The following is a 23,688-nucleotide window of genomic DNA, read 5'->3' as shown; positions in this document are numbered from 1 at the left end:
CTGATGCTACCAGCCCTGTTCTTGCAGTGTGCTGCTGCTGAGAGCAGGACCCAGTGCTGGGCTCTCCCAGCAATCAACCCCTTCCATCGTGTTGGGAGCTTATAGGGAGGGTGAGTTCTCTCCCCAGTAAGAGCAGCAACAACAGTTACTCTTAGAGCCTGCCAGCTGAATGGAAGAACTAATCAATCTGTCCCGCTCTGCTTGTTTAATGTTCCTCTTCTGCAGAGAAGTGAGACAGTTACTTACACTTTCCAATATGCCGGGGCAGTCTTTTGGCCTCAAAGTGCTCCAGAATAATGAAAAAGTCTATTTACAGTAGCAAAAGCTCAGTCTGCTCCCTCCTGGGATTAATTTACTGCACTGGGATTTCTGAGAAGACTGTTTTCTGTCTCAGAAATAAGAGTGGCTTGGCAGCTCCTTATTAATGCCAGGTATTAAGCTTTCTCAAAGGTACCGTGTGATTTATTTCTTTAACATTTTTTTTTGGGAACCTTATTGAGGGAAAAGGGGAAAACTAAAACCTCGTTCTTCCTGCGATGGTAGAAAAATGGGAGTTCTGCTCTCGGACCACAGATGTATTGTTGGAGGGGAGATGGGCAGTGCGTGCAGGAGGGATGAGCTGCCCAAATGCTCTCAGCCTGCTGGGGAAGGTCTCAGCCCCATCACCTGCAGCAGCAGGCCAGGAAACGAAGGCCCTGCCCTGGGGCTGGAGCCAGTGTATGCACTGTAATCCCTTTTGCTTTGCTTGCCTTGATGGCTGGCCAAGGTTTCAGGGAGCTGGGTTTGGGCGAGGAGCTACTGGGACAATCTTCTTAGCTTAAACTGTCATTTCAGTTTAAGGCTTTGCTTGGTTTTCTGCTGGAACCCTGGGGGTTGCTCCTGCAAAATGTTTTGCTGAGTGTTTGGCCACGCAGCAGTGCAGCAGCCACCACCATTGATATGAAAGCTGGTTTAGGAGCAGCAGGAGCCTGCAAGTTGCTGGTGTGCTGCTGGATGCATCCTGGGAGGTGCTGGAGCTGCCCTTTGCTGTGGCTGCTGGGTTCTGTGCCGTAGCAATGCAATGTTTTAGTGGTTAAATGGAGAAGACATCACTGTGAGCACCAGATACATCCCACTATGTGGAACTGGCTAATTCTGTCCCTTTTGGAGGCTGCAGTGTTTATTACAGTTATTTGTTTTGCTTTGCTGTTTTGCTGCAGAGGAGTGCTCGGGAGGTTCTGGCCTTCGATGTGTGTGTTTGCTCAGTGTCACACAGCACTGTGATCTCTGCTGCCCTAACCCATGGGATATATGTATCTCTCCCGTAAATTGGTGTCTGGAGCGGTGCCACAAGGGAGGGCTCAGCTCTGGGCAATGGGGAGGGATCTCTGCCCCTTCTCACATCTCAGTGCTCTATGAGTTTCCCTATTGTAAATCCATTCCCTGCTGCAGTGTCGCAATTTATTTGCCCGTGTGAAAAATGAGCAAAACCAACCAAGTGCTGAACTGAAAGGAGTACAAAGGAAACAGTTTTTCCCCTCTTCCTACGTTCCTCTCCCCCTGAATGCAGACTCTGGCCCTTCCCATCCCCGTGCTGCTGCCTGCATGCATCTTGCTGCTGCATTTACATTCTTTGAGTTGAAATTGGACTCGCAGCTCCTGCTGCAGTTTTGATTCACAAAATTCCAGGCTCGCATCACTGGAGGCAGTTAAGAACATAAGAGCAGAGATGAAAATGACAAAGCCAGCTGCGTGCTGTAGTAGAAGTGCTGGGAGTTTGGTATTCCAGGTCACAACTGGGATTTCACTTCTGGGTAGGGATACCCATTATGGTACACCATCCCTGGGCTGTACAAAGGCATTATGAGTTCCTTCATTGCAGCCTATAGATTCTGTAGTAAGATGGCTGATTTTCCATTACTGAGAGTCTCTGGACCCCAGAGGGTTCCTGAACTCAATTATTCCTAAGGCTGACTGGCTCATAAATTTCACATTTCATTAAGTTGGGTTGCTCTTGGTTAAAAACAACATCCCAGCTGTTCTGCATGTCCACCTCAGGTCTAACAAGGGGGGGAAAAAGTAAGACCTGTCCAACAGTCCCAAGGACGAGCTATTTCCATCTGATACCTCCCTGTGCATTAAAGATCTGGTAGACTCGTTAGGATGCCTTTGAGCTGTGAGGTGTGTATGGCCAGAAATCCCTTCCACCCCACCCCCTTTTTGTGTCAAAAGAAAGCCACGGTATGTATGAGAAATGCAAATTGCTTGGCTCGCTCTGGAAAGCAGTGGTGAAGATGATGGCCCATGTCCCATAGAGTGGGATTGCCTTGGCCCCAGCTCTCCATGCAGTGTGTATTGTCAGCTGTAACTGCACTGTTTTCAAACCCTCTGGATAGAATAAGTGATGAAGGCAGCGAAGCCAAAAGTAATTCAGCTCTTAGGAGGCAGTTGATATACTGTGCTGTTCTTCTTCTTGCAGGAGATTTATTTTCAGTTAGCCTTATTGAATAGCCTGAAATTTCTCATGTTTAACTCTTCCCTAGGCATAAAAGAAAGCCCAAGGTGTTCCATGCTGGTTGCAGTGCGTGCAGGCTGCCTGCAGCGTAACCAGGCAAAAATCAGACCCAGTGAAAGCTTTGTGTCTGTGGCAGTAATATTTCTTTTGTATGCCACTATTACAGCTGTTAGAGCTCATGGCTCCTCCAATACATGAGCTGGGAGCAGATGCTAGTAGTTGTCTTTAGTACCCCCAGAAGTGGTTGTGGTTGTCAGGCCAGATGCACATGGGAAAGGGGCAAAAACCACCAGGGCAATGGCCCTTCTTCAATGGGAGACTCAAATAGTGAGAGCCCCATGGGATGCTGTGCATAGAAAGGGCTGTTTGGAAAAGGATGCTGGTAGAATTATCAAAAGCCACAAAGGTGGGGTTCTGCTGCCTGCTTGTTAACAAAGCCTGTAGATTATCTTCTATTCATATTACCGTGCTTTAAAAGGAAGGGAGTGGTGGCTGGAGAGTGCAGCTCTTCTCATCCCCAGGGCTATCGATGCCATTGCAGCATCCAGGAAACAACGGAGCCCCTGTTTAACTTCCTAATGTTAACTCCATAGCATAGCATACCCAGCAAGGGGATGAATAACCCTGTGCAGCTAATTACCTTTCAGCTTAAGCACAATGATGAAAACATGCTGTTTTACTGTACAACCTTCAGAGTGCCTGCATGAGAAATGGTGATGTTCCCACCCAGAGCTGGAGAGCCCTGCTGGGAGGTGACCACAGCCCTGCTGCCCATCGCTGGCTGTGCCCCCTCTGCTCTTTAGTGCTTTATATTCATTGTGCACCTCTTCAGAGTGACCAGGACAAGTTCTGCCCATCTGTCCTCAGGGCTCTGTAAAAATGACCCAAATTTTATCTCCCTCCACTCACTTTTCTTGCTGTGATGCCACTGCTATTATCAGAAGCGCCGTCTCTGCTCTGTTGTGTGTGTTAAGCTTGCTGGGCAAAACTCAGTTTTGTGCAGGAGTTACAATCTCAGCCTCTGAGAGGACCCACACGTGAATGAACTGCCACACTTTGCCTTATGATAAGCAAATGTTGATCTCGATCCTGCTAATAGATGGTACCTGTGCTGACAAGCTGCATGGCTTCTGTGAGCTGAGGCACTCAGCGTCTCTGAAGGATGATCTGTGCATTGCAAGGTAGGATTCCTTCTGTGCTCTGGTGACTATGAGACTCCAGTACATGAAGAGCAGAGGATAAGGATGATGCATGTGTGGCTTTTGTCAAGTATCATGTATCAGACTTGCTGCAGCTCACCAGGGAGTGAAGCCTGCAGTTAGCAGCAGATTTTTTGCCATGTTACATGGGGTAAGTGTTGATTGTGAGGCTGAAGCACAGAGTGCAAATGGAGCGTGGTGAACCACTGTTGGGATAGGAGGCTGCTCTTGCTTTTGAATTGCACTCTGAGAGGCAACATCCTTTTCTCTCAGCCCTTGAGAGAGTTTCTCCATAGCAAGGAGAAAGCAGAGTAAGCTGGGCTTGTCTGTATTGAAGCCATGGGGATTTGTGTGGGGGATAATGACTTTTCAGTGGACTCTAGGCTGATATTTCCATAAACGTGTTTCCAACCTGTCTGAAGAATTTGCTCAATGGCCCATGGTCGAACTATAGACTTGAGAAGTACAGATATTCAGAAGTATTTCGTTACTCATTTGGGGATGCAAAAATGCAGGCACTGGAGAGGTCAGCATAGAGCTCTATTAGGAAACTTAACTCTCACATCTGTGATGTTCCCAGGGTTAGGACACAGCTCAGCTAAATTGCCAGAATCTGAACTTTCTGTGATGTGACTCTCATTGTATGTGAACTTATGACTGACACCTACCTATACTGGAACTTGGACTGAATTGAGTCCCTGGTACCTGAGAGACCGAGTGGTTCTCTGAGTGGTTTTGCAGCCCAGCGCAGGACTGATGCTGAAATTCAGTGGCTGATCCACCAAAGAGCCAGTGAAGGGGCTGGGAAATAATTCAGGTTTCTTATGATCAAACTGCTGCCTTAGGGAAGGTGCTTTCCCCTGGCTGTCACAGTGAGCTCCCAGTCCAGCTGGGAGCTGTGCATGTCTTGATGCTGGAAGTCCTCAGCCCTATCCTTATTGCTGTCTCCTGGTATCTGTGAGAGGCTAGACTGCTTCCTGCTGAATTAAGACACTAGGAGAGGATATGAGAGAGAGAACTCTGATGTGACAGCCTCTGCTGCAGAGGCATTTTGTTAGGAGCTGGCTTTAGTGGGGCAGGTGCTGTTCCTGCTGGCTTCTCGGTGTTTCCTTGTCATCTGCAAACCTGACTTCCTCCACTCCACTCACATCTGCTTTCCACATTTGTTGCCTCCTGCTCTAGCAAGGGTCAGGCTGCTATGTAGGAGCACAGCCTGCTCTGCCCATGGGGCCACCTAGCAGAGACCCCCTCTAGCAGTGGGCAATGGGGAGCTGCACTGCTGCTGCCACAGCCTGGAGTGAGTGGGGAGGGATGGTGGACCCACATACAAGAAGACCATGCTGACTTCCCAGGATTGGTTGTCCTTATTCAAATATCAGCCCTCAGCACTTGGGCCCTCTTGCACAAGGAAAAACCCAGCAGCCCAATGAATGAAGCCAAGTAGAAGCTCACGGGCAATAGGATTTCTTTACCTCTAAATAGTTCTACCAACGCATTTGTGTGTCAGTAGGCAGAGGTCAGCTGTAGGCTCTTTAAGAGAAGACTTCTAACACACAGAATCTTTAGTTTTGGTTTAACACGTTGCTTTGTAATTGCATCCTTTTCATTGGGTGCCTCTGATGTGCCCTATGACAGGTGTTCTTGAAGAGCAGAGTGAACAAGCAGCAGATTCACTGAGGAGCTCTATTGTGAGCTCTGTAATTTCCAGCAGCACGTTAAAAAGAAACCAACCCCAATCATTTAGCTTAGAAAAACAGCAAGTGTTGGAGGTGCTTAGCCAAGCAGCAAACATCCTGCGAGTCACTTACAGCTAATCAGAGGCAGGCAAAATTGCTGCAATGAGAAGTGAAGTGATTTGGAAGTCGGAATGCATTTGCATCTGAGTGCAACTCAGAACGTAGTTTGTTTTCGTTGCTTCTCTTTGGGAAGTGGGGCCCCTCTGTGCTAATTATAAAGAGCCTGTAAAAATAAGGCATTTGGAGTGAAAGCTGCTTTTCTTCAATGATGCAAAATGCAATGATGAATTCAAGGGTGGGCACGGCCATAGCAGTTTCCTGTAGTTATTAGTGTTGTAACCACTAATAGGGGAAGCAATGTGGTTCATGAGACTCTGCATTTTGGGGATCCCAGCCTTGCAGTAACTGCTTTTGATGTGACCACAGCAATTGGCCATTCATTCTAATGGGGGCTTCATTCTAATGGGGCTTCATTCATTCCATTCATTCTAATGGGCTTCTGCAAGGCTGTCCCAGAGCCACTGGGATGCAGTATCAAGGACAGGTCAGCATCCATGTCTGGATTTTCCAATGTTATGTCTGTTCTGTTATTGTTTCCTCCCAATATCTTTAAATGTCTAAAGAAATACTCTGTGTATGTAGTCTTAGAGAGGTAAGAAATGCAAAGAAAACAGGAGATGGACCCTATGACATGATGTCACTGATGGGACCTGCCAGTCCAAACTTGGCTAGTGTATTGAAGCAGTATCCCAAACAACCTCTTCAATGTGCAGGCAGCAGCCACAGATCCTCACGGAACAAACACGTCCCCTTCCAACCTGAGAGACAACACAGGCTTCTTTGATTCCTCCTAATTGCATTTCAGTGTTTGTGGTCCAATTGTACTGTTTCTGCAGAAGCTCAGCAATTTTGGTTGCTGGCTTCCTCTCCGAGCTGACCTACAAATACCAGTTTTCAGGGGAAGATTTATGAGCAGCATGAAATTACCGTCTTGTAAAAGCACAAATCACGACTATAAATAGGGGTCTGGAATATGTGCAGAAACCCTGAGGGAATGGAGACTCCTGCTTTGTCTGTGCAGGACAGCCCTGCTAACCAGGTTAAGGAGCTTGGTGCTCTGACTCTTGTAAGCTGGCCCAGTGCCCACCAACCTTCCATTAATCCCTATCCCTGCAAGGATGGAAATAACATCTGGCCAGACTGACATTGGTCAGGCTTTATAGCAACTGAGAGCTCTGAAAACTGAACCTTCTCAAGCCTCGTATGCATTTATCTTCCTTTCCAGAACATTGGTAGGCAAAGTTTGTTTTCAGTGAGTTATTTAGCAGAAAGAAGGATTAGGCTGAGGGCTAGCATTGATTAACCCCTGCACGTTGAGTTGTTTAACAGCGTAATGGATTAGTCATGTTTGCTGGTGACCTTTTGTCAATCGAATCCCTCATCTGAAGTCTCTTCTGTCTTTCTAAATACACATACGCTTAGAAGTGGAATCTGTACTAAAATATCCCTAAAATGAATAGTTAGCTTAGCACAGCACAGGCCTAGGCTGAATAGCCCTGGTATTTCTGATCTTGCTTTGGCATTGTGTGAGCTAAGCCATGGGTACCCCATTTCTGCAGCTGGCTGCTTAATGTTGCCCATAGAATGGATCAAAGTGTTTGCAGGGTCCTGCCTACGAGCCACGTGTGGAGCACAAATTGTCTGGTTAGAAATGCATTGCTGGAAAAGGACTGAGTTTTTCTATGGGATTTGGAAATTAAATACTGTAATGTTTGGTGGTGAAGCAGTCAGCTTCATTCAAAGGAAAGGTGGAGTTTCATTGCCTTTAGAGCTATGTCAATTGAAATTGGCTGGGCATCTGAGGTAGATGGTACGTATTTCTACTGCTGAAGCCAGGGACTGAGGGGGAGAAAAGCTGCTTGCTGAGGCCAGGTATGACCCCAACATGGCATCTCCAACAGCAATAAAGTAATGATGGCTCTTCAAGGTCTCTTCATGCTGTCATCTTCATGCTGCCAGAAGGGTATAAAGGGCCCTTACATAAATCAGCCTTGGACCCAGCAGAACGTCTGGGATGAGGATTTCTCCTCAGATCTTCCATTCTCTCAGCTGTACCGTGACAAAGCTGTTATACTTGACTTTTCAAGCAAAATAAGGAGTTTTCTGCCCCTGTTTTGCTGTAGTACAAGTCAGGTCAAGAAGCTTGCTGGGTTTGCTAGAACAGATACTTTAGTTCAAACAAGACATAATTCAGCAAAGCCCCCTGGCCTCTATGAAACTCAATCCCCTCTGGCCTCCTGATTTATGAACACAAAGCCATGGGGAACTCCTGCCAGAAGAAAAGGCTGCATGAGAGGTAAATAAAAGGCACTGGGCAGGTAGGTGTTAGGAAGCCATCAGTGTGGGATCATCCTCCAAATAGGCATCGTGTTTCTGCTGTAGGACTATAGGGAGCACATGGGTGCTGCAACCTGGAAATCCAACAGCAGTGAGTTTGTCTGGTTTGCCTCAGAGTTACCCAAACTGGGAATCTCATCAGTGGGAAGAGGGACTACAGTCACTGTAGGGACTTGTGGCAAGGTGATGGTGTGTCTGAAAAGGTGACTTACTGGAAACACTGAATGGACAGCAGTAGAAATTAGTCATGTCAAAGACCGTTCGGTGGCTGGGTAGGATTCCTTGCATGAATCATCTGCAAAAATGACTGCTTTGCCTGACGTTATATTTCCCCTCTTTATTTAGAATAGAGTTTAAGCTGTGGTCCGTTGTCTGGATTGCTTTTTGATGGCTGGGTGGTACACATAGCATCCTTGTATTCTCATAATTTCTAAACCACTACTTGAACCAGGGGGGAAAAAAGGCAACCAAATGAAGGGCTTTGTCACTCTAGAAGCCCTCAGTGGAACGAACCTGTAATCTTAGGAAATCAAAGGGGAGTCTAGGGAATGTGTCATTTTTAGTGTCTTTAAGGCAGCGAAATTAGAAGTGAAAATAGCTGCCTGTAAATTGTGTTTATAGGGTTAATTGACAGGAATATTAGAGAAGGGAAAGTCTGGATGAAAGCCCCTGGGTCTGAGCTGCTCTATTTCAGGTGGAGGTCTAAAGAAAGGACTGTGGCCTGGTGGGACCAAAGTGTACTGGGATGCATGGATGGGTTACTAGAACTCAGCAGAGGAATGCGTAAGTGATGCTGCTCCATGGCAGTGCTGTGACCACTCATTCTTGTGAAATTCACTCAAATTCTTGCCGTATTACTGAGCTGCAGAAACCAGCAGTGGAAAAGGTCTCTGTGGTGTCTCTCTCAGCCCACTGATGGTGGAGTGGGACCGTTCCCAGCTATGCAGGGTTCTGTGCAGACCTATCTGATGTGATTCACACTGTTGGATGTCTCACAGCTTCCTTTGAGCACTCTAATTGACCTTCCACAACTAAGGAGGCCTTAATATACCAATCATTTCCCTTCTACCTTAGACTGAGTTTTATGCCATTTAATTTCCATTCTGTTCTCATTCAAGCCATTCCTTCTCATTCACTTGCTGGGTGCTGCACTCTCCCATTGATGCAGCACTCTCAGGTGGCATGGACTGAATTATGTCAGCTTTTGCCAGTGTAGAGCTGAAGAACTGCTGTGATGGAAAGGAATCACCAACTTTACATGTGGCTGCAGAGTGGATACCCATAAACATGGACTGCCATACATGCAAAAGTAATTCTGCATCCTATGGGTTAAGATTAGTATCTCCCCGTTTCTTATTCAGCTTATCCCCCAAGATTTCCAGCAATTTGCTTCAGGTTCAGGATGTCCCTGGGAAGGATTCCAGCTCATCTCTGATGAAGCAAGAGGGCCATCTTGAAAGATGTAATTAGCTAATTGTGGTAAGGGAAAATGAAATGCAGACTTTTTCTTGCTACAACACAAAGCTTGTTTGTACTTAGAAGCCACCAAAGCTGATCTTTAGCAGTGGAATATTTGGCTAAACCAGAATGATGGTAGCACAAAGAGGCTGGTAGTGATTGGTGGATGTGATCACAGTTAACATCTGTGCAGATCATTATTATGGGGAATGTAAGGTAGCAGGGAGGTGGGATGCCTCATTTCTGGAAAATGAGCTATCCCAGCACAACTGCTCATCAGCATTCCTGGAATAGCAATGAGAAACAGGACGACTGCTGGGGAAAAGCATGTCCCAGTGACCACCATTAACGTGTGTAAAGTGGAGATGCATGGATTGCAGGCTGTCATCTGCTTGTGTCCTGTCCGTTCCCTTTCATCCCTGTGGAGAATGCTGAAAGTCTGCCTGCTGGAGGCACTTGGATTTAAACACAGGTGGTCTAGATGGAAATATTCCTAATGGCACACAAGGCTGACCCTGGAGGCCATTGGGGAATTGAGGATGTGCACATAAGCCTTGTGGCTTGGGCTCACCTCTAATCTCCAGCCATGATTATGATGGACAAACTAGAGCTCAGAACTGAGTTTTGTAGCCTGTACTCAACGAAGCCCATGTTAGGGTTAAGGTCACCCAGAGTTTGAGAAACAAAGGAATGCCTTCATTATTTTTTTTTTTTTTGGCCCTTGTGAAGATCGGAGGGTAAGTTCCAGGCCCTTGTGTCTTAACATAAAGCTTTCTGCAGTACCAAGGATTATCTGCCTGGAATCTAGACAGAAGATAAAGGGTTTAGCCTGGGCCATTGGCCACAGATCACAGGGCATGAGGAAATGGGATGTGGGGATATGGAGAAGGAAGAGCAGCTCTTCTGTTCGTCACTCAGGCTGATACTGGATGCAGAGAGGAGACCGATGTGGGGTGAACTGCGTTCATCCTTTGCAGGCACCGTGGTGTGATTTCTGTCCCTATGCTTAATGTCAGTGTCATTCAAACACAAGGCTTGGAGTTGTTCACATTGAACTGAGGGGAAGGCAGCAATGCTGGAAAAAGAGGAGGAGTGGAAAGTCTGTTCACTTCATAATGCTATTTCCTCTCTTAAACAAGCTTCTTTGACTATGAAACATTTCAGTGCACAAAAAAACAAGCCCCACCTCGTGCTGGCTGCTCTCTCCCCTGATGGGGTTTGTCCTGGTGCCACCTCATGGCAAAAATCAGATCTGAATTTCCAGCAGAATGACTGAAGGCTGGAAGAATGGGCCGCCCAACTCCCAGCCTTGCAAAGCCAAAGCAGGTGTTTAATGCTGGACTGGTGCTATTTTAATTCTTGTTTTGCAAATTGGCTTTCGGGGATGGATAGGTCATAAATATAGGAAGTTTTTCTAGCCCTGTGTTTCATCTGGGGCATATCAGTGGCAGAAATTGAGTCTGAGAGGTGGGAGATTGCAGGTCACCATTGTCTTTCAGTTTGTCTTTCCTGGCTATTCATGCAACAGCTCAGGCAGTTCTAAGAGTTTTATTTTCAGCCTGTTCTTGGCAGGCACTCAGAGGATTTAACTTATTATCAGTATAACCTGGAGTTTTTCTGGTTATCCCAATATTTGCTTTCAAATCACTGAATGCTTTGGAGTGCTTTGGCAGAATGCTCGTGTCTGACTGGTTTTGTGGCACATGGGTTGATTATCAGTTTATTTTACCTGTGTGTTTCTTGGGTCTTGAGGAAAGCTCACCAACATCTCCCATCCTGTAAGCAATAGTTAGCTGAGCTCAAGATGCTTTTAGCTGCAAAAACAAGTTATAGACAGCTGCCATTCCCTAGAGATATTTGACCATTCACAACTGCTGCAGTTGCTGGTGACTATTGGGATGTTACCCTGACTGATTGCTGGAGGGTCTGAGTTGTGAACAAACCCATATGGTATGAAGGTGTTGGGAGCTTGCAGCACCATATAGAAGACCAAGGCAGGGGCTGGCTCTTTAAACTTGGCATGTGAATGCTGGAATTTTCCAGTTTGCTATTACAAGCTTAATGCTGTATTGCTCTGCTATTGTTGAGGAGGGGCAAACAGGTCTGTGCAAGCTTCTACATCACCTGGAAAGCAACTGGAAACTCAGACTTTTCAGCAAAGCTCCCTGGGCCTGGGTGTTCTCAGCTGCTGTGTAAAGCAAAGTGGCTTTGCATCTGATGAAAGTTGAGGTTTGGGTATTCTGGCTTGCTTTTGGAGTGGGGGCTTTGGGAGTATTTGGAGTATGGTTGTAAGTGAGGGTTGTACTGCTCTGACCTGCTTTGATTTCCTTGTCTGCAGCTCTTTCAGTGTACCAGAAATCCTTCCTTTTGCTGTATGCCTCTATGAAAGGGTTGGGGATTTCAGCATCTGGGCTAGTGTTCAGGTGTTAGTGGGATTTTCACTTGCATCTGGAGAAGACAAAAAGGGGTTTCATTCCCAAACAATGAGCTGTTTGTGAGGTCTGAAATGCCAGCAACATCTGGAACGGGAAGACGAGGGGTGCTGGCATTTGTGCTTTGGAGGCTGAAATCTATCATTCTATGGAATCAGATGCTGGTGCCCTGTGAGGGTTCCTGTGCCTCTGTGCAGGAGATAAAGCATCCATAGAAAGACTGCAGGTTGAGTTATTGCTTTGTTCTGCTATCGCAGCAAGAGGGGTTTCTGGTTAGCTAGTGCAACCTGCAGGATGCGTTGTCCTTGTAGCTGCCCTAGGTCTGTATGCACACACCTGAGATGATTTCTCTTCGTATGACAGAGGGGAAAGTCAATATCTCCCTCTGTCCCATGCCAGAGGCACCTGTGAACCCATGGCAAGCTGTGAGTGTGACATGCAGTGCTGATGTGCCATGGCTGGGCTGTACCCAGTACGTGCTGTGTGCTGGTGTTTGCAGGGATGCACAGGTGTTATTTGTACTGAAAGAACGTGCCTCCAGGCTCCTCCTGAGTATAGAGCACAACTTAATTTGTCTCGCCAGCCTCCTGCCACACTGTTACTCATGAAAGGTGGGTATCCTGGAAGAGGCTTTCATCTGAGACGTGCCTGGGAGTGCCATTGGCACAGTGCTCACCTTGTGCCTCCCAGCTCCTGCTGTGGGGCAGCCCACGTGTCTCTCACCTCCCTGGTGAACTGGTTTCATCAGGCAACCTCCTCGCATTGCAGCTCGTGCTGCAGCCTCCCCAGGTTTGCAGCAAGGCTGCTGGGAAGGGGAAAGCATTCAACAGGTTGAGGTGAAGGGAAGTATTTCCTAAGGGTAAGGATTGATGTCGAGCAAGCTGCTGGAGCTCTGTGCAAACCCCTCTTGTACTGAGACCTCTTCCTACAGGTGTTCCAAACAAGGAACAGGATGGATGACCTCTGAACTATGTGTTGTTTCCTTATACATAACAAGCAGAAATGGCCAGCAGCTGCCCAGGTCTGTGCAGTGCTGAATGACCAAACCCATAGGCAGTGCAGGAATCTGAGTGACAGCACTGATTTATCCCCTAAAAGCAATGAAGGCCCTCAAGGTGCTGCTCAGCAAAGACTGGGGAGGGCTGGAAAGCTTTGGTGTGGCTGATGGCATGAGCCTATCAGTGAAATCACTTCCTTGCCCTCCTTTGCAGTGACTGCTTCATTTTATTTGCCATATCCTCGCGTTTTGCCACCGTGTCCCATTCTAAACCCCCCGCTCGGGCCTGGGAAGGGAGAGGGGGCAATCGGCACCGCTCCATCCCGGGTCAGCTGCCAGGGAAAGGGACAGGGGGGGATCGTTTGAGGGCCGGGACAGCCGGACCGCTTTCAAACTTACCGCCCGGCCGGGAGCGGGGGGCGGGCGGGGGGGCCGGGCCGGGGGCCGCTCCGCCCGGCCCTGATTTGCTGCGCTGCTCCGAGATTGACAAAGTCTCGCCTTGGGTTTAAAAGAAGAAAAGGGAAGGAGGGAGGGGGGGAAAGAGAAAGAAAGTTTTCGCTGCAGGAGCAGGCAGGGGCCGGGGGGCAGCGCGGCGGAGCGGAGCACGGAAGAGCCCCCGACAGTTCAGTGGCCGTCCCATGGCTTTATAAAGCGGCTGCTCCCGGGGGGTGGGTGGCGGGGTGGGGTGGGGGGAGAGAAGAGAAAGAGAAGAAATCCCGAGCGACTTTTCCTCGCTGCTTTTTTTTTTGTTGTTTGTTTGCTTCCCCTTCAATTGTCCTGAGTTGCTGCCCCGTTGTTTTTTGTGTGGACCATGGATACGCACACGCGATGGAAAAGGCGCAGTTGGATACGGAGCTGGCAGCTGCACGTCGCGTTGGTGCTGTTGGGCACCGCGGCCCTGAGCCGGGCAGGTAAGCGGCAGGACCCCCGGGACCCCCCCCCTTATACATCCCCCCAACCCCAGGAGCTTGCAGCGCTGAGCCGGAGCGGGGAGACGCGATGCCCTCCGGGTGGGCTTTGTGCAGTGGGCGACGCGGTGTGTCCGTGTTCGAAAGTTAAGAAAGAAGCCAAAAGAAGCCGAAAAAAGTCCACGCTCAGACAGACTTTAGCAGCTCGGGTCCGAGCGCCGTTTGTCAGGGGGCCCGTAAAAGGGGGGGAAATGTTCGAGCAGTGCTTTCTGCTTCTTTCTTAAAGAGGAGCCGCCTGTTGCTGTGCTGCTTTTTTTTCTTTATTCTTTTTACTCTTTTCCTTTCGGAGCAAAGAAAGAAGCCAGGAGGTGTTTCTGAAGGCTGTGGTTCTTTACGTGGCTGTGGGTAGATCTGTATTTAATCAACTGGAAGCCTCACTTCTCGTATAGCTCTTCTCCCCGTGGGGAAAGAAACTTTTGTCCAGCAGTAATCTGCTCTCCCCTCCGTGCACATCTCATGCACGAAAGCCTGCAGGCTTTGCTCTGCACCTCAAGGCTCATTTCTCTGCCCTTTCCTCCCATCCCAGCCCCAGTTTATGGGCTTTCCCCTTCAAATGATGACTCCTGAGTGGGATGCGAGGAAGCACAGTGAAGCAGCAAATAGAGAACAGTGCAATGAGAGACCCCACAATGTCATCTGTATGACCCTGCAAAAGTGGGGCTGAGCACTGGAATTCACCAAGTGGACGCTTTGGTTTGCTGGGAGTGCATTTTGAGAGCTCTGCTTTCCAAATGTCTGCCTTCCTCGGGCTGAATGTGAAATGCCAGAGCAGGCTGCGTGCTTGTGGGAATGCTGTGAGAGTTTCCAGGGTGTTTGCTGGGATTTTAGCAGATGCTTGGAGCTATTGGTGCTCTGGGATCTCTTGAAAGTCGTATTAGGGAGGAAAAGGCTGAGGAGCCGCTTGCTGGCAAAGCTCATTTTCAAGGCTGAAAAGTTGAAGATGGAGTTTGGCAGGGTGACCTGAAACAAAGCAGTGCCCCATGGAGCTGTGCTGTCTGGGGTTTTGATGTTGGTGCTCCGTTCCCCAGGGCTGGCATCTTTCCTACAGAGCCTTATGGGGCTGTTTGTGTGGTACCAGCACTAACACTGGAGGTTGGGGGGGTTCTGTATATAGCAGCCTGTTTGCTAATGGCTGTAATTTCAGTGTATCTGAAATGACCTTTAGAAAAAGTACCACGTAGGAGTGCTTTCATTGCTGGTTTGCTTGCAAATCTGAGCGGGGCAGAAAATGAATTGCTGGTCAGGGGGTGAAATGCTTGTGGAATATCACTGCCGGGAAAAGGGAATGGAGCTGCTGCTGGAGTTTGTCATAGAGCAGAAGTGTCAGAGTGATGAAGCTCTGACCAGAAGAACACTGGGGAGATGCTGGCTCCTCCTGGTTCCTTTTGGTGCAGCCGGCTCTCTGACTTTGGTGGTTCGGTTTTCAACTAACACAGTCGCAACTGTTTCAAAGGAAAGTTCACAATGTTTTCTTTTTTTCCCCTTTTGGTGTTTCAACCCTTTGAGGGCATCCTTTGCAGCTTAGCAGGGTCTGCCCTTCAGCCAGCTTCATTGCAATGCCCTTAGAGCCGCCAGGTAACCTTGCTGGAACGCTTGGCTTGCTCTGGGTTGCAGCTGCAGGAGTCTGATCCAGCTGGAGCAGCGATGCCGCCGTGGCTGGAGAGCTTTAGTAGGGCCAGCTTCTGCTCCACCTAATGGCTCTCACTGCAAAGAGCTTTCCTAATGAACCTCCTAATAGGACATCAGCTAATTTAGATGAGGGAGGAGTCAGATTTGGACTCTTGATGATGTGGGCTAACAGACTTTGGAGCTTTTCTTAGCATCTGTCCAAGTTTTCTTGGGTTGTATTTCAGCCCAGATTGTTTGTTTCGTTTTCATTTTAGCCACTTTCTGTGTGTGTGCGTGGAGAAACAAAATGCTTGTGCTCGTTCTCAGATGTGGATCCATCAAAAACTCCAAAGAAAGAGGGAAGAAACCCAGGAGAGAAGGTTTCCAGAGCAAACAGAGCAATCACAATGTCCAAAGTGACACGAACTGAGCTGCCTCTGAGCGCTGCCCTTCCAGCTCACTTTTTCCCATATTTTAACAGATGATGTCACACAAAAATCTAACCCACAGACAAAGCTGGAGCCTGTCAGTGCTTTTACAAATGCCTGTAAAGTTGGATTGGGTTTTTTTGGGTGAAAACTTTTGGAAGCAGCAGTTTCCTTTAGTGGTGAAGAAGTGTAATAAGAATACATGGCGTGCTCTTTAGAAGAAAGAAAAAATGCTGGAAATTATGAAGTATTCTGTTACCATCTGTTGCTTCTCTCCTTGGCTCTTCCCCAGCCATCTAGAATGAGCTAAAAAGAAAAGAAATCTTAATGGAGCCAATTAAAAGCCTTTTGTTTAATATTTTGCCAATTGAATGTGTTGATATCGTTTTACAAGGAGAAATATGACTTGAAGTTTGGCACTGATGGTAGCTCTGATTTCCAGTCTAAAACCTGGACTGTGCTGTCTGTGTACCGCCAGGTTGGAACGGGGCTTGAGTATGAAAGCACCCCAGCTGTTGGCCATGCTCCGTCCAGAGGATGCATAGAGGCATTCAGCTTAGGTCATGTGTTATCCTTCCTTGTGAGCTGGAGTCAAGACTAAAACCCTTGTAGACCCTTCCTTTAGGGGCTCACCCCCCTGCAGTGCTGGTTGCTGACCCATAGTAGAGGAGTTGGTTGTATTGGCTCCTACCAAATGGAATGGTGACTTTGGTTCTTCAGTGTTGCTGTGTTGCTTGGGCAATGATTCAATAGGGGACTGGAGAAATCCCACTTCATGATGACCATAATGACCAAAGGGTCGCTGGGGTGCGACTCTCTTAAGGCAAACTGCTGAAGGGCTGATGGTTTTGTGGGTGTCCTCCCACCTGCTGGTGTTGCTGTGTCAGCTCTCCAGTGCTGGTGCCTCCTGTATAAAGTGTCTTTCAAAAAGCAAAAGCAATCCAACAGACACAACCGGTGCTAATCACAGTGCTTGCTGATGGTCTGCCCTAGAACAGATAGGGAGGGACTGCCAAAGGGATGTGCTGCCTTGTACTGTCCACTGCCTCTTACATATTGCTGATCTTTGTAGATGCATCTTTAGGTAATCTGAGTTCTGTCTGGACTTAGAAATAAATTGGTGGAAGTGCTTTCTAGGAAAAGGTTCTTCAGTCTGAATTTTACTTATCTGCAGCAGGAAAGCAAAGTTGCCATTGAATTTGACAGTTTCTTTTTACTGCTTTCTTTCAGGGAGTCTTATGCCCTGATTCCTCAGCTTGTTGCTGGCTTGCTCTTGTGTTTGAGATAGGCTGCCCTGCTTACACTATAGTTTGGATGCAGGGATGCCCAGGTCTGATTTGATTAGAGCAGCTGCATGTTTGGGCTTGAAGCACTGAACACCTGGTGGGAAGGCAGGGCCAACCCAGGGGAGCTCAGGTGTATTCAATGCACTGAATGACCAGAAGGGCTGAAGCCAGGATCCACCCCTGCCCAGACCTCATTTAAGGGTTGGCAGTGGAGGTGAGGGCTTCTTGCTGGAGATCCCTGCCTACATGAGGCCTTTTGAAGGTAAGCAGCTTCTTCCCTTTATTTCTGTGCTTATGGCTGTTGCAATGGAGCAAATCCTCACATGCTGCAGCCTGGGACATTGCTGCTCTGCTGTCACTGCTGTGCTTTCCATTGCATTACAGAAGTAATTCTCTCTATGAATGGGGAATTCCCTGTTGCATTACAAGTGTAAATTTGGCACTTCAGCCCATGTTCACATGCACCCACGTCTGCTCGCCTGGTTTGTTTAGCAGGAGGTTTGCTTGAAAACAGTGTGGTTCTATCAAATTATTTCCAGACAAATTATTTGGGTTTGGTTTGAAAACAATTAACTCTTCAACATGAATATTTTGGAACGTGGAAGTTACGCTTTAAAGCTTTGCTGTGTTTCTGTCCAGGATAGGTTTCTATTCATGTATACAGAATACACTGACGCAGGCCTGGTAGTGACTGCAGATACTTTGATTGCTGAGGCTTTTCAGTCATTTGCTGATGTTGGATCAGATTTAATATCTTCAGTATTTGTCCAACAGTGCCAGCGTTGCCATGAAGGGCTGTGCGTGTGAGTGTGCTCCTGCAATGTAGCTGGGAAGTTTGTTGCTTTCCCTGTGCTGTCTGTCAGTGCTGTTGGCTCTCAGGTTCTCTAGAGTAGCAGAACTGGGTTGAGTTGTGGAGGTTTCACTGCACTTGGTTGTGTTCTGGAGCTGGGTTGCTTCGTGTCTCTTATAGCTCTTTATAGCTCTCATCTCTGCTTGGATTTGTTTTGGGTTGTGACCTCTGCATCTCTTGTATGGAACTGTCAGGAAGGTTCTGACTCCCTGCTGATGGGAGGATGGCTTTCTGTGAAGGCCTTAGGGGGTTTTTGGAAAGGAAAACCTTCCTGGGAGCCCTGTGCTGTGCTTCTGGAGGAAGCAGGAAGCCTCATGTCCACAGCTGTGCATGGTGATAGCTGCAGTGCAGCTCTGCCCATAGCTGGGAGCTCAGCTGTGTTCCAGGGGTTGATTTGGCAAAGCTCCTGCCCTCATGTGGAGTTCCTTTTGTTAGGAGCTGCTTTGTGCTTTGCAGAGCTGCCAACATGCTTTACCCTTAGCTTGAAGCCTCCTGAGCCCCATCCTTCAGCATTAAATTACCTGAAAATCTGAGACTTGAGTAGACTTTGGAGGCTGAGTGTGGAATATCTGGATGATTCTGTTTAGAGCTGAAGCCTTCTGCAAGCTGGAATTTCCTTGGACCAGTGGCTCATTGCACTGCTAGGCACTGAGCACCAGCCAAGCCCACAGCAGCATCCTGAGCTTACAGATCCACTGTAGGTACAAATCTTTGATGGAGCTGAGCAGAATGCTGTCATCTGAAGGCTTTCTATTGCCATCCAGCATTGCCCTTTAGCTGCTTTTTACCTCCTGCTTCTCCTTCTCTCTCCTGGCTTGCTCAAGGGGCTGCTGGATCCGCCTCCTGCAGCTGCAGCCTGGCTCTGCTGTGTAATATCAAAGCTTTGTGCCTTGCTAGCTGGGCAGGAGCTGGTGGGGTATGTGCTGAGTTTGCAAAAGGGCAGTTTATTTCTTTAAAATAAATTTGAAACCTTTGTGCAAAAGGAACAAATAGAGAAAATCCCATTATGGGAAGAGTGACCAAACCCGGAAGGGGGAAAAAAAAAAGTTGAGACATGAAAGAATGGAAAAATGGTTACAAACTGATGTTATGTGGAAAAAACCTGAGGTTGGCAATGTGGTGTAATTCACCACCGGGTTACTGCTGGCAAATTTAATGGCTCTTGAAGTGAGCTGAGTTGAAGCATCCGAATGATGCCGTGGTTGCTTTGCGGATATGTCTGGAAAGCCTTTAGAACTAAAATAAACGGAGGAGCTGCACAAAAGGCATTTTTGAGGTTGATTGCTCTGAGTCTAAGCTCTCCCTCCCTCCAGAAGCCAACAGGATTCTCAGCATCATCTGGAAGCCTTCACGATGTTGAGATGTTCCCTTTTTGAAAGGAGGGAAATGACATTAATGTGTTTACAGTGCTGGGATATTTTTTTTCTTCAGGATTGTGTAATAAGTGGGAAAGAAAAAGGCTGGTTTAGGGATTGAATGTAAGGAGTGAGCAACACCGGGGATGGTTCCTGAGCTCCCTGGCTTTTGGGCCTGTCCCTGTGACATCAGGTGCTCTATGAAGCACTGTCCAGAAATGAAACCTGATGCAGGTTGAAGGGCTACCAGGCAGCTACACATGTAATTTGGTTTACTGGGAATAAAGACCCTTTGGAAGCTGGAGGGATGCAGATGGAGGTGGGGTGCTGGATGCTCCAGTCGGGTGCTGGTGTCGGGTACTGCGTGTTAACTCTGTGCTGTGATGCAGGGATAGGTCAGGTACACTGCTGTCAGTTTGTCAGCTGGCTTTCAGCTGGTTGTCTTTGGCTGTTTTGCTGATATAACCCAGTGTATTGCTATGGAATGCTCTGCCCCTGTGCCAGTGCTGGACTGTCTTCATCCCCAGCGTGTTTGGTGTGAATTCTCCTGAGGTCCCTTTCAACCCAAGCCATTCTAAGTCTCCTATTTCTGATGCTGCCTTTCTTCTGATGCTCTGCCCACTGAACCCGGAGCAGCAGGAAAAAGGCCAAACTGTCATCCTGTTGTGCTCAGGGGCAGCTTCTCATTCATCTGAGCAGTGTCTGGGTTTCACCTAGAGCAGCTGGGCACCCTGTTTGGATGAGGTGTGTTTCAGAGGCTGTCTGTTCTCCCAAGGAAACTGCAGCTTGCTGAAGATCTGAGTGCTGGCCTGGCTTAAACACAGCTCAGTGTTTGTTAGCTTGAGGTGACCCTGCGTGCCATCCCTGCTTGCATCAAGCTGTGCATCTGCAGCCAGGGAGATGCTAATTCTTTCAGAGTAAATAAAGTGAGTTTCTTTCCTGGCTCGGCTTTTAAGCAAACTGCTGAAAGCCCTTTTCTCTCTCTTTGCCTCTTTGCACTTCAGTGCTACAGCTTGCAGAAGGGATGGGGGAAGTTTTGCAGTTCTGCTGGAAATGCTGCAAGAAGTCAATAGGGGGAAACTCCCAGAGAGGGGGGTCACCCAGGGGTCTGCTGGAGTCCCTGCTTTAAGGGGCTGGCAGGAAGTTTTAGAGGCCAAATTTAGTTCCATTGACATGTCAGCTGGAGCTGCTATTTTGTATGTGTGTGTGTGTAGACATACAGGAAAGCCGTGCTGCAGCTGAGAGCAGCTCATGTGTCCTCTCAGAGAGCCCTGCTGGCCCCTCTTCCTCCTCGTTCCTCCCTCCACCCCCTCTTCTGTTTCCAAGACAATACTTCAGTAAGAATTTGTTGCAGCTGAATTCCTGGAGGTGACGCTGCCAGTTTCCCAGGATCTCTTGCACTCGTGCAGCATTTTACACCGTGCTTTTTTAACAGTAAGGCATGAGCCCCTCCAGATGCACCCCTCTCCTGCACAGCAAGAAGGGGTGGGTTTAGGTTGGTCTTTGAGGGGGCTCATCCTCGGTGCTTTGGAATGAGATGCACACACACCCTGTGTACTCATCTGCTGCAGGGTAGAGGTTTGGTCTGAGGGTTGCAGTTCACCGACTGAATAATGAATGCATTGTTTGTGTGCCCTTATTTCCAGCTTGCACCATTAAAAGTGAATAGAAAGGTCAAGGAGATGAGTCACTGTGAATACAAGTGTCATTCTGCTTAGAAAAAATGGGGGAAAAAAAGAGGAGCTTCCAAGCCAGGTGTTTCAGCTGGTGCCAAGCAGCTCTGTTTCAGTGCACTATTAGAGTTACAAGCCCAAATCTTAGCTGAAATCTGAAATGTTCAGGCACCTGAATGTTAGCAGGGGCTGGGGCTGGGATTTGGCAGCTGTGATTGCCAGGGGTGCTGACACTGAGTGCTGATACAGGCTGTGCACAGAAAACCCCAATAATATTCTCAAAGTAGGCTTGTGGCTGCCCTGCTGCTGCTGCAGTTTATATGCAAAACAAAAAGCTGGAGCTGGTTGGGTTACTAAACTCCTGTTCCTCCTTGTATACCCAGATGAAAAGACCACCTCCATATTAGTGTGTTAACCCTAATACTTGGGCTGCTTTACTCCAGCACTTGAGGCTAGTGGTGCTAAGGTGCTACCCTGGCACAGCATCTCTTGAAGTGCAGGCAAGAAATGGTTCAGTTTGGTTAATTGCTTGGCACTGTACAAACCATTTTACTTGCCTGCTTAATGCAAGGTGATTTCCAGGAACAACTTTTGGATGAGTTTGCTGCTATAAGTTTTATCCAAGCTGGCTTGAAAGCTCCGCCCAAATTCCATTGGCTGTCAGATGCTCGGGATCCTGGACTCTTTCACTACTGATGGGACAGTTTGGTCTCCAGATGCAGGAAGGAGCTGTAAGCTGGGCCTGGTTTGTGCATTGCAGCCTTGGCTCTGATGAGTTGCTGCGACGTGGAAGCTGGAGGTTTCTGCAGATAGATGGGGAGAATTTCCCTTCAGAGATGTGAGGCTGTCTGCCCTATAGGTATCACTGTTCCCTGGCTGTGGGCTGCTCAGTGTCTCATCTTGGAAAGCTGTCGATTCCTTGAAGGATAAGGAGCCCTGTGGCTGCAGATGCTTTCCTTAACGAGGCTGATGCTGTTTGTCTCCCCATCCCTTTGGGTCTTCTGCTTCTTGTAACAAGGGAGGGCAGATCACAAAGAATCCCCTTGTTGTTTCTGTGATCCGAAAGCAACGTGAGGGTGGGAGGAGGAAGCGCCTTTCATCCTTGTCGCTGCCTTTGGCACAGGCAGGAGAGCACTCATATAGGGAAAACTGCTAGGAATGTTCTCTTGTAAGGCTTTGCAGGGATTGGGAGAGGCGTATTATCACGTCTTGTACACTTTGGGAGAAAGTCCCTCTCTGAAATGTTTAAATTAAAACAGTCTGTCTTTTTGCAACTGTTGGATGCTTTCCCTGCTGACCTCAGGAGTGGGGACTGGGAGGAGCAAACTGAGCAATGTTTGTAGCTCCGGCTCCTTTAGAAACTTCACTTCTGGTTCCCTGCAGGACGCAGAGCAGAACAACAATAAGGGCCATATTTGTGCTGGAAACATCAGTTTTCCCACTGTTCTCATGATTACAAGAGCTGTATCAGGAAGCAGCGAATCCCTTCTGTACTGGAGGTTGTTGTCTTGCAAGGCTGTGAATGGAAGGAAGGCAGCAGCACTCGGTCCGTGCCATAATTGGTCCAGGGAGTGACAGCATTCATGCTTGGACTGGGATTCCATCCGGGGAAATGCAGTGTGAATCCTGTCCTTAGGGAATGGGTTCCTATAAAACATGAAGCAGAACCAAATCTGGAACTTCTTCGTCCAAAGTTAGTTTTAAAAATGCATTGCCAGTGAACTTAGAGGTGCTCTGAAACTTTCAGCTCGTGCTAGAAGTGATGTGTTCTGACCATTCAGAATTAACTGAGCAACCCAGAGCCCTTCCCTGTCTGCAGCTCCCTGCTCTGCAGCCTTGGCCAGACAAGCCGGGGCCCTCCTTGCCCTGGGGACACATCCTAAATAAAAGCATTGCTGAAATGGGCATGAGTCCTGCAAGCCCAGAAATAGAGCTGAGTTCAAGCTGCCTGCTGCAGGGTATGGATGGGGTGGGGGAGTTAGGGATGAAGCTGAAACATCTGAACTTGGGGGTGTGTGAATTCCACCACGTCTTCGCTCCAGGTTGTGTTGCTTCTAAGGAGCCAGGATGGGATTTGGACCTTACATGCCTGTCCATCTTGCTGTGCTGTGGGTAGTTAACTCAATTACTATTGATGGTGATGAAATGCAGATTCTTACAGTAAATCTCTGTCAGTGATAGAAGGGCTGAAAATATGTGGATGGAATGGTGTGGAGCTGTGTTGAGGAGCATCAAGTGGGGGTTGGAAAGGTTGTGGCCTAAAGGTGGAACACATGGGTATGGCACAGGTATGGCATGGGCTTCTCAAGGCAGTGGGCATTGCCCTGAGCTGCTGGAGCTCAGGGAACATTGAGGCACTGCCCTCAGCCATAGAGTTGGGGTTTGGGTGGTGCTGTGTGGAGTGGGGGTTGGACTCAGTGATCGCTGTGGTTCCCTTCCAACTTGGGATACTCAGTAGTTCTAATGTACATGCTTGTAGGCTCACCCTACAGCTACAGACCTAAGCTTGAAGCTTTTAGGAATGCAGATGTATGGGAGTCCAGCTGTTACGAATGGCCTGGTATCTTTTAGGGTGTAGCTGCCTTGAGATCACTTGAAAATCCCAACTTTTGAAGCTCTTTGAAACAGATTCTCCCATGCTGAGATCCAAATCTGCAGGTGTGTCCCAAGTAATACATCTGGGGGAGGTACGCTTCAATACCTTTCTTTCTATTTTAGTGAGCAGTGCACGATAGCAGAGGGGGCCATTAGAGCAGGCAGGTGTGTCACGCCTGTGCAACATCAGTTGACACAGGATTAAATAAGGC

At 48.1% G+C, this 23,688-nt stretch overlaps 1 protein-coding gene across 4 annotated transcripts in view; it reads left to right on the top strand.

The window, feature by feature from the left end:
* The first annotated feature begins 13,451 nt into the window (after positions 1-13,451).
* COL5A1 (collagen type V alpha 1 chain) overlaps positions 13,452-23,688 on the top strand; it is a 120,935-nt gene continuing 110,698 nt past the window's right edge. For 3 of the 4 annotated variants that reach the window (XM_015879297.3, XM_015879296.3, XM_085520907.1), the window contains exon 1: positions 13,452-13,624. In XM_015879297.3, coding sequence (XP_015734783.2) covers positions 13,525-13,624 — 100 coding nt within the window. In that variant the 5' untranslated portion in view covers positions 13,452-13,524. Of the gene's footprint in view, positions 13,625-17,234; positions 17,266-23,688 lie in introns of those variants that run through there. The other variant, XM_085520908.1, reaches the window with a different exon arrangement.

This window comes from Coturnix japonica, chromosome 21 (assembly GCF_054131305.1).
Source record: "Coturnix japonica strain WE chromosome 21, WE-NBRP24, whole genome shotgun sequence".
NCBI classification, from domain to species: domain Eukaryota; kingdom Metazoa; phylum Chordata; class Aves; order Galliformes; family Phasianidae; genus Coturnix; species Coturnix japonica.
The sequence above is the reverse complement of the archived record's forward strand: the minus strand, read 5'-3'. Positions and strand labels throughout refer to the sequence as shown.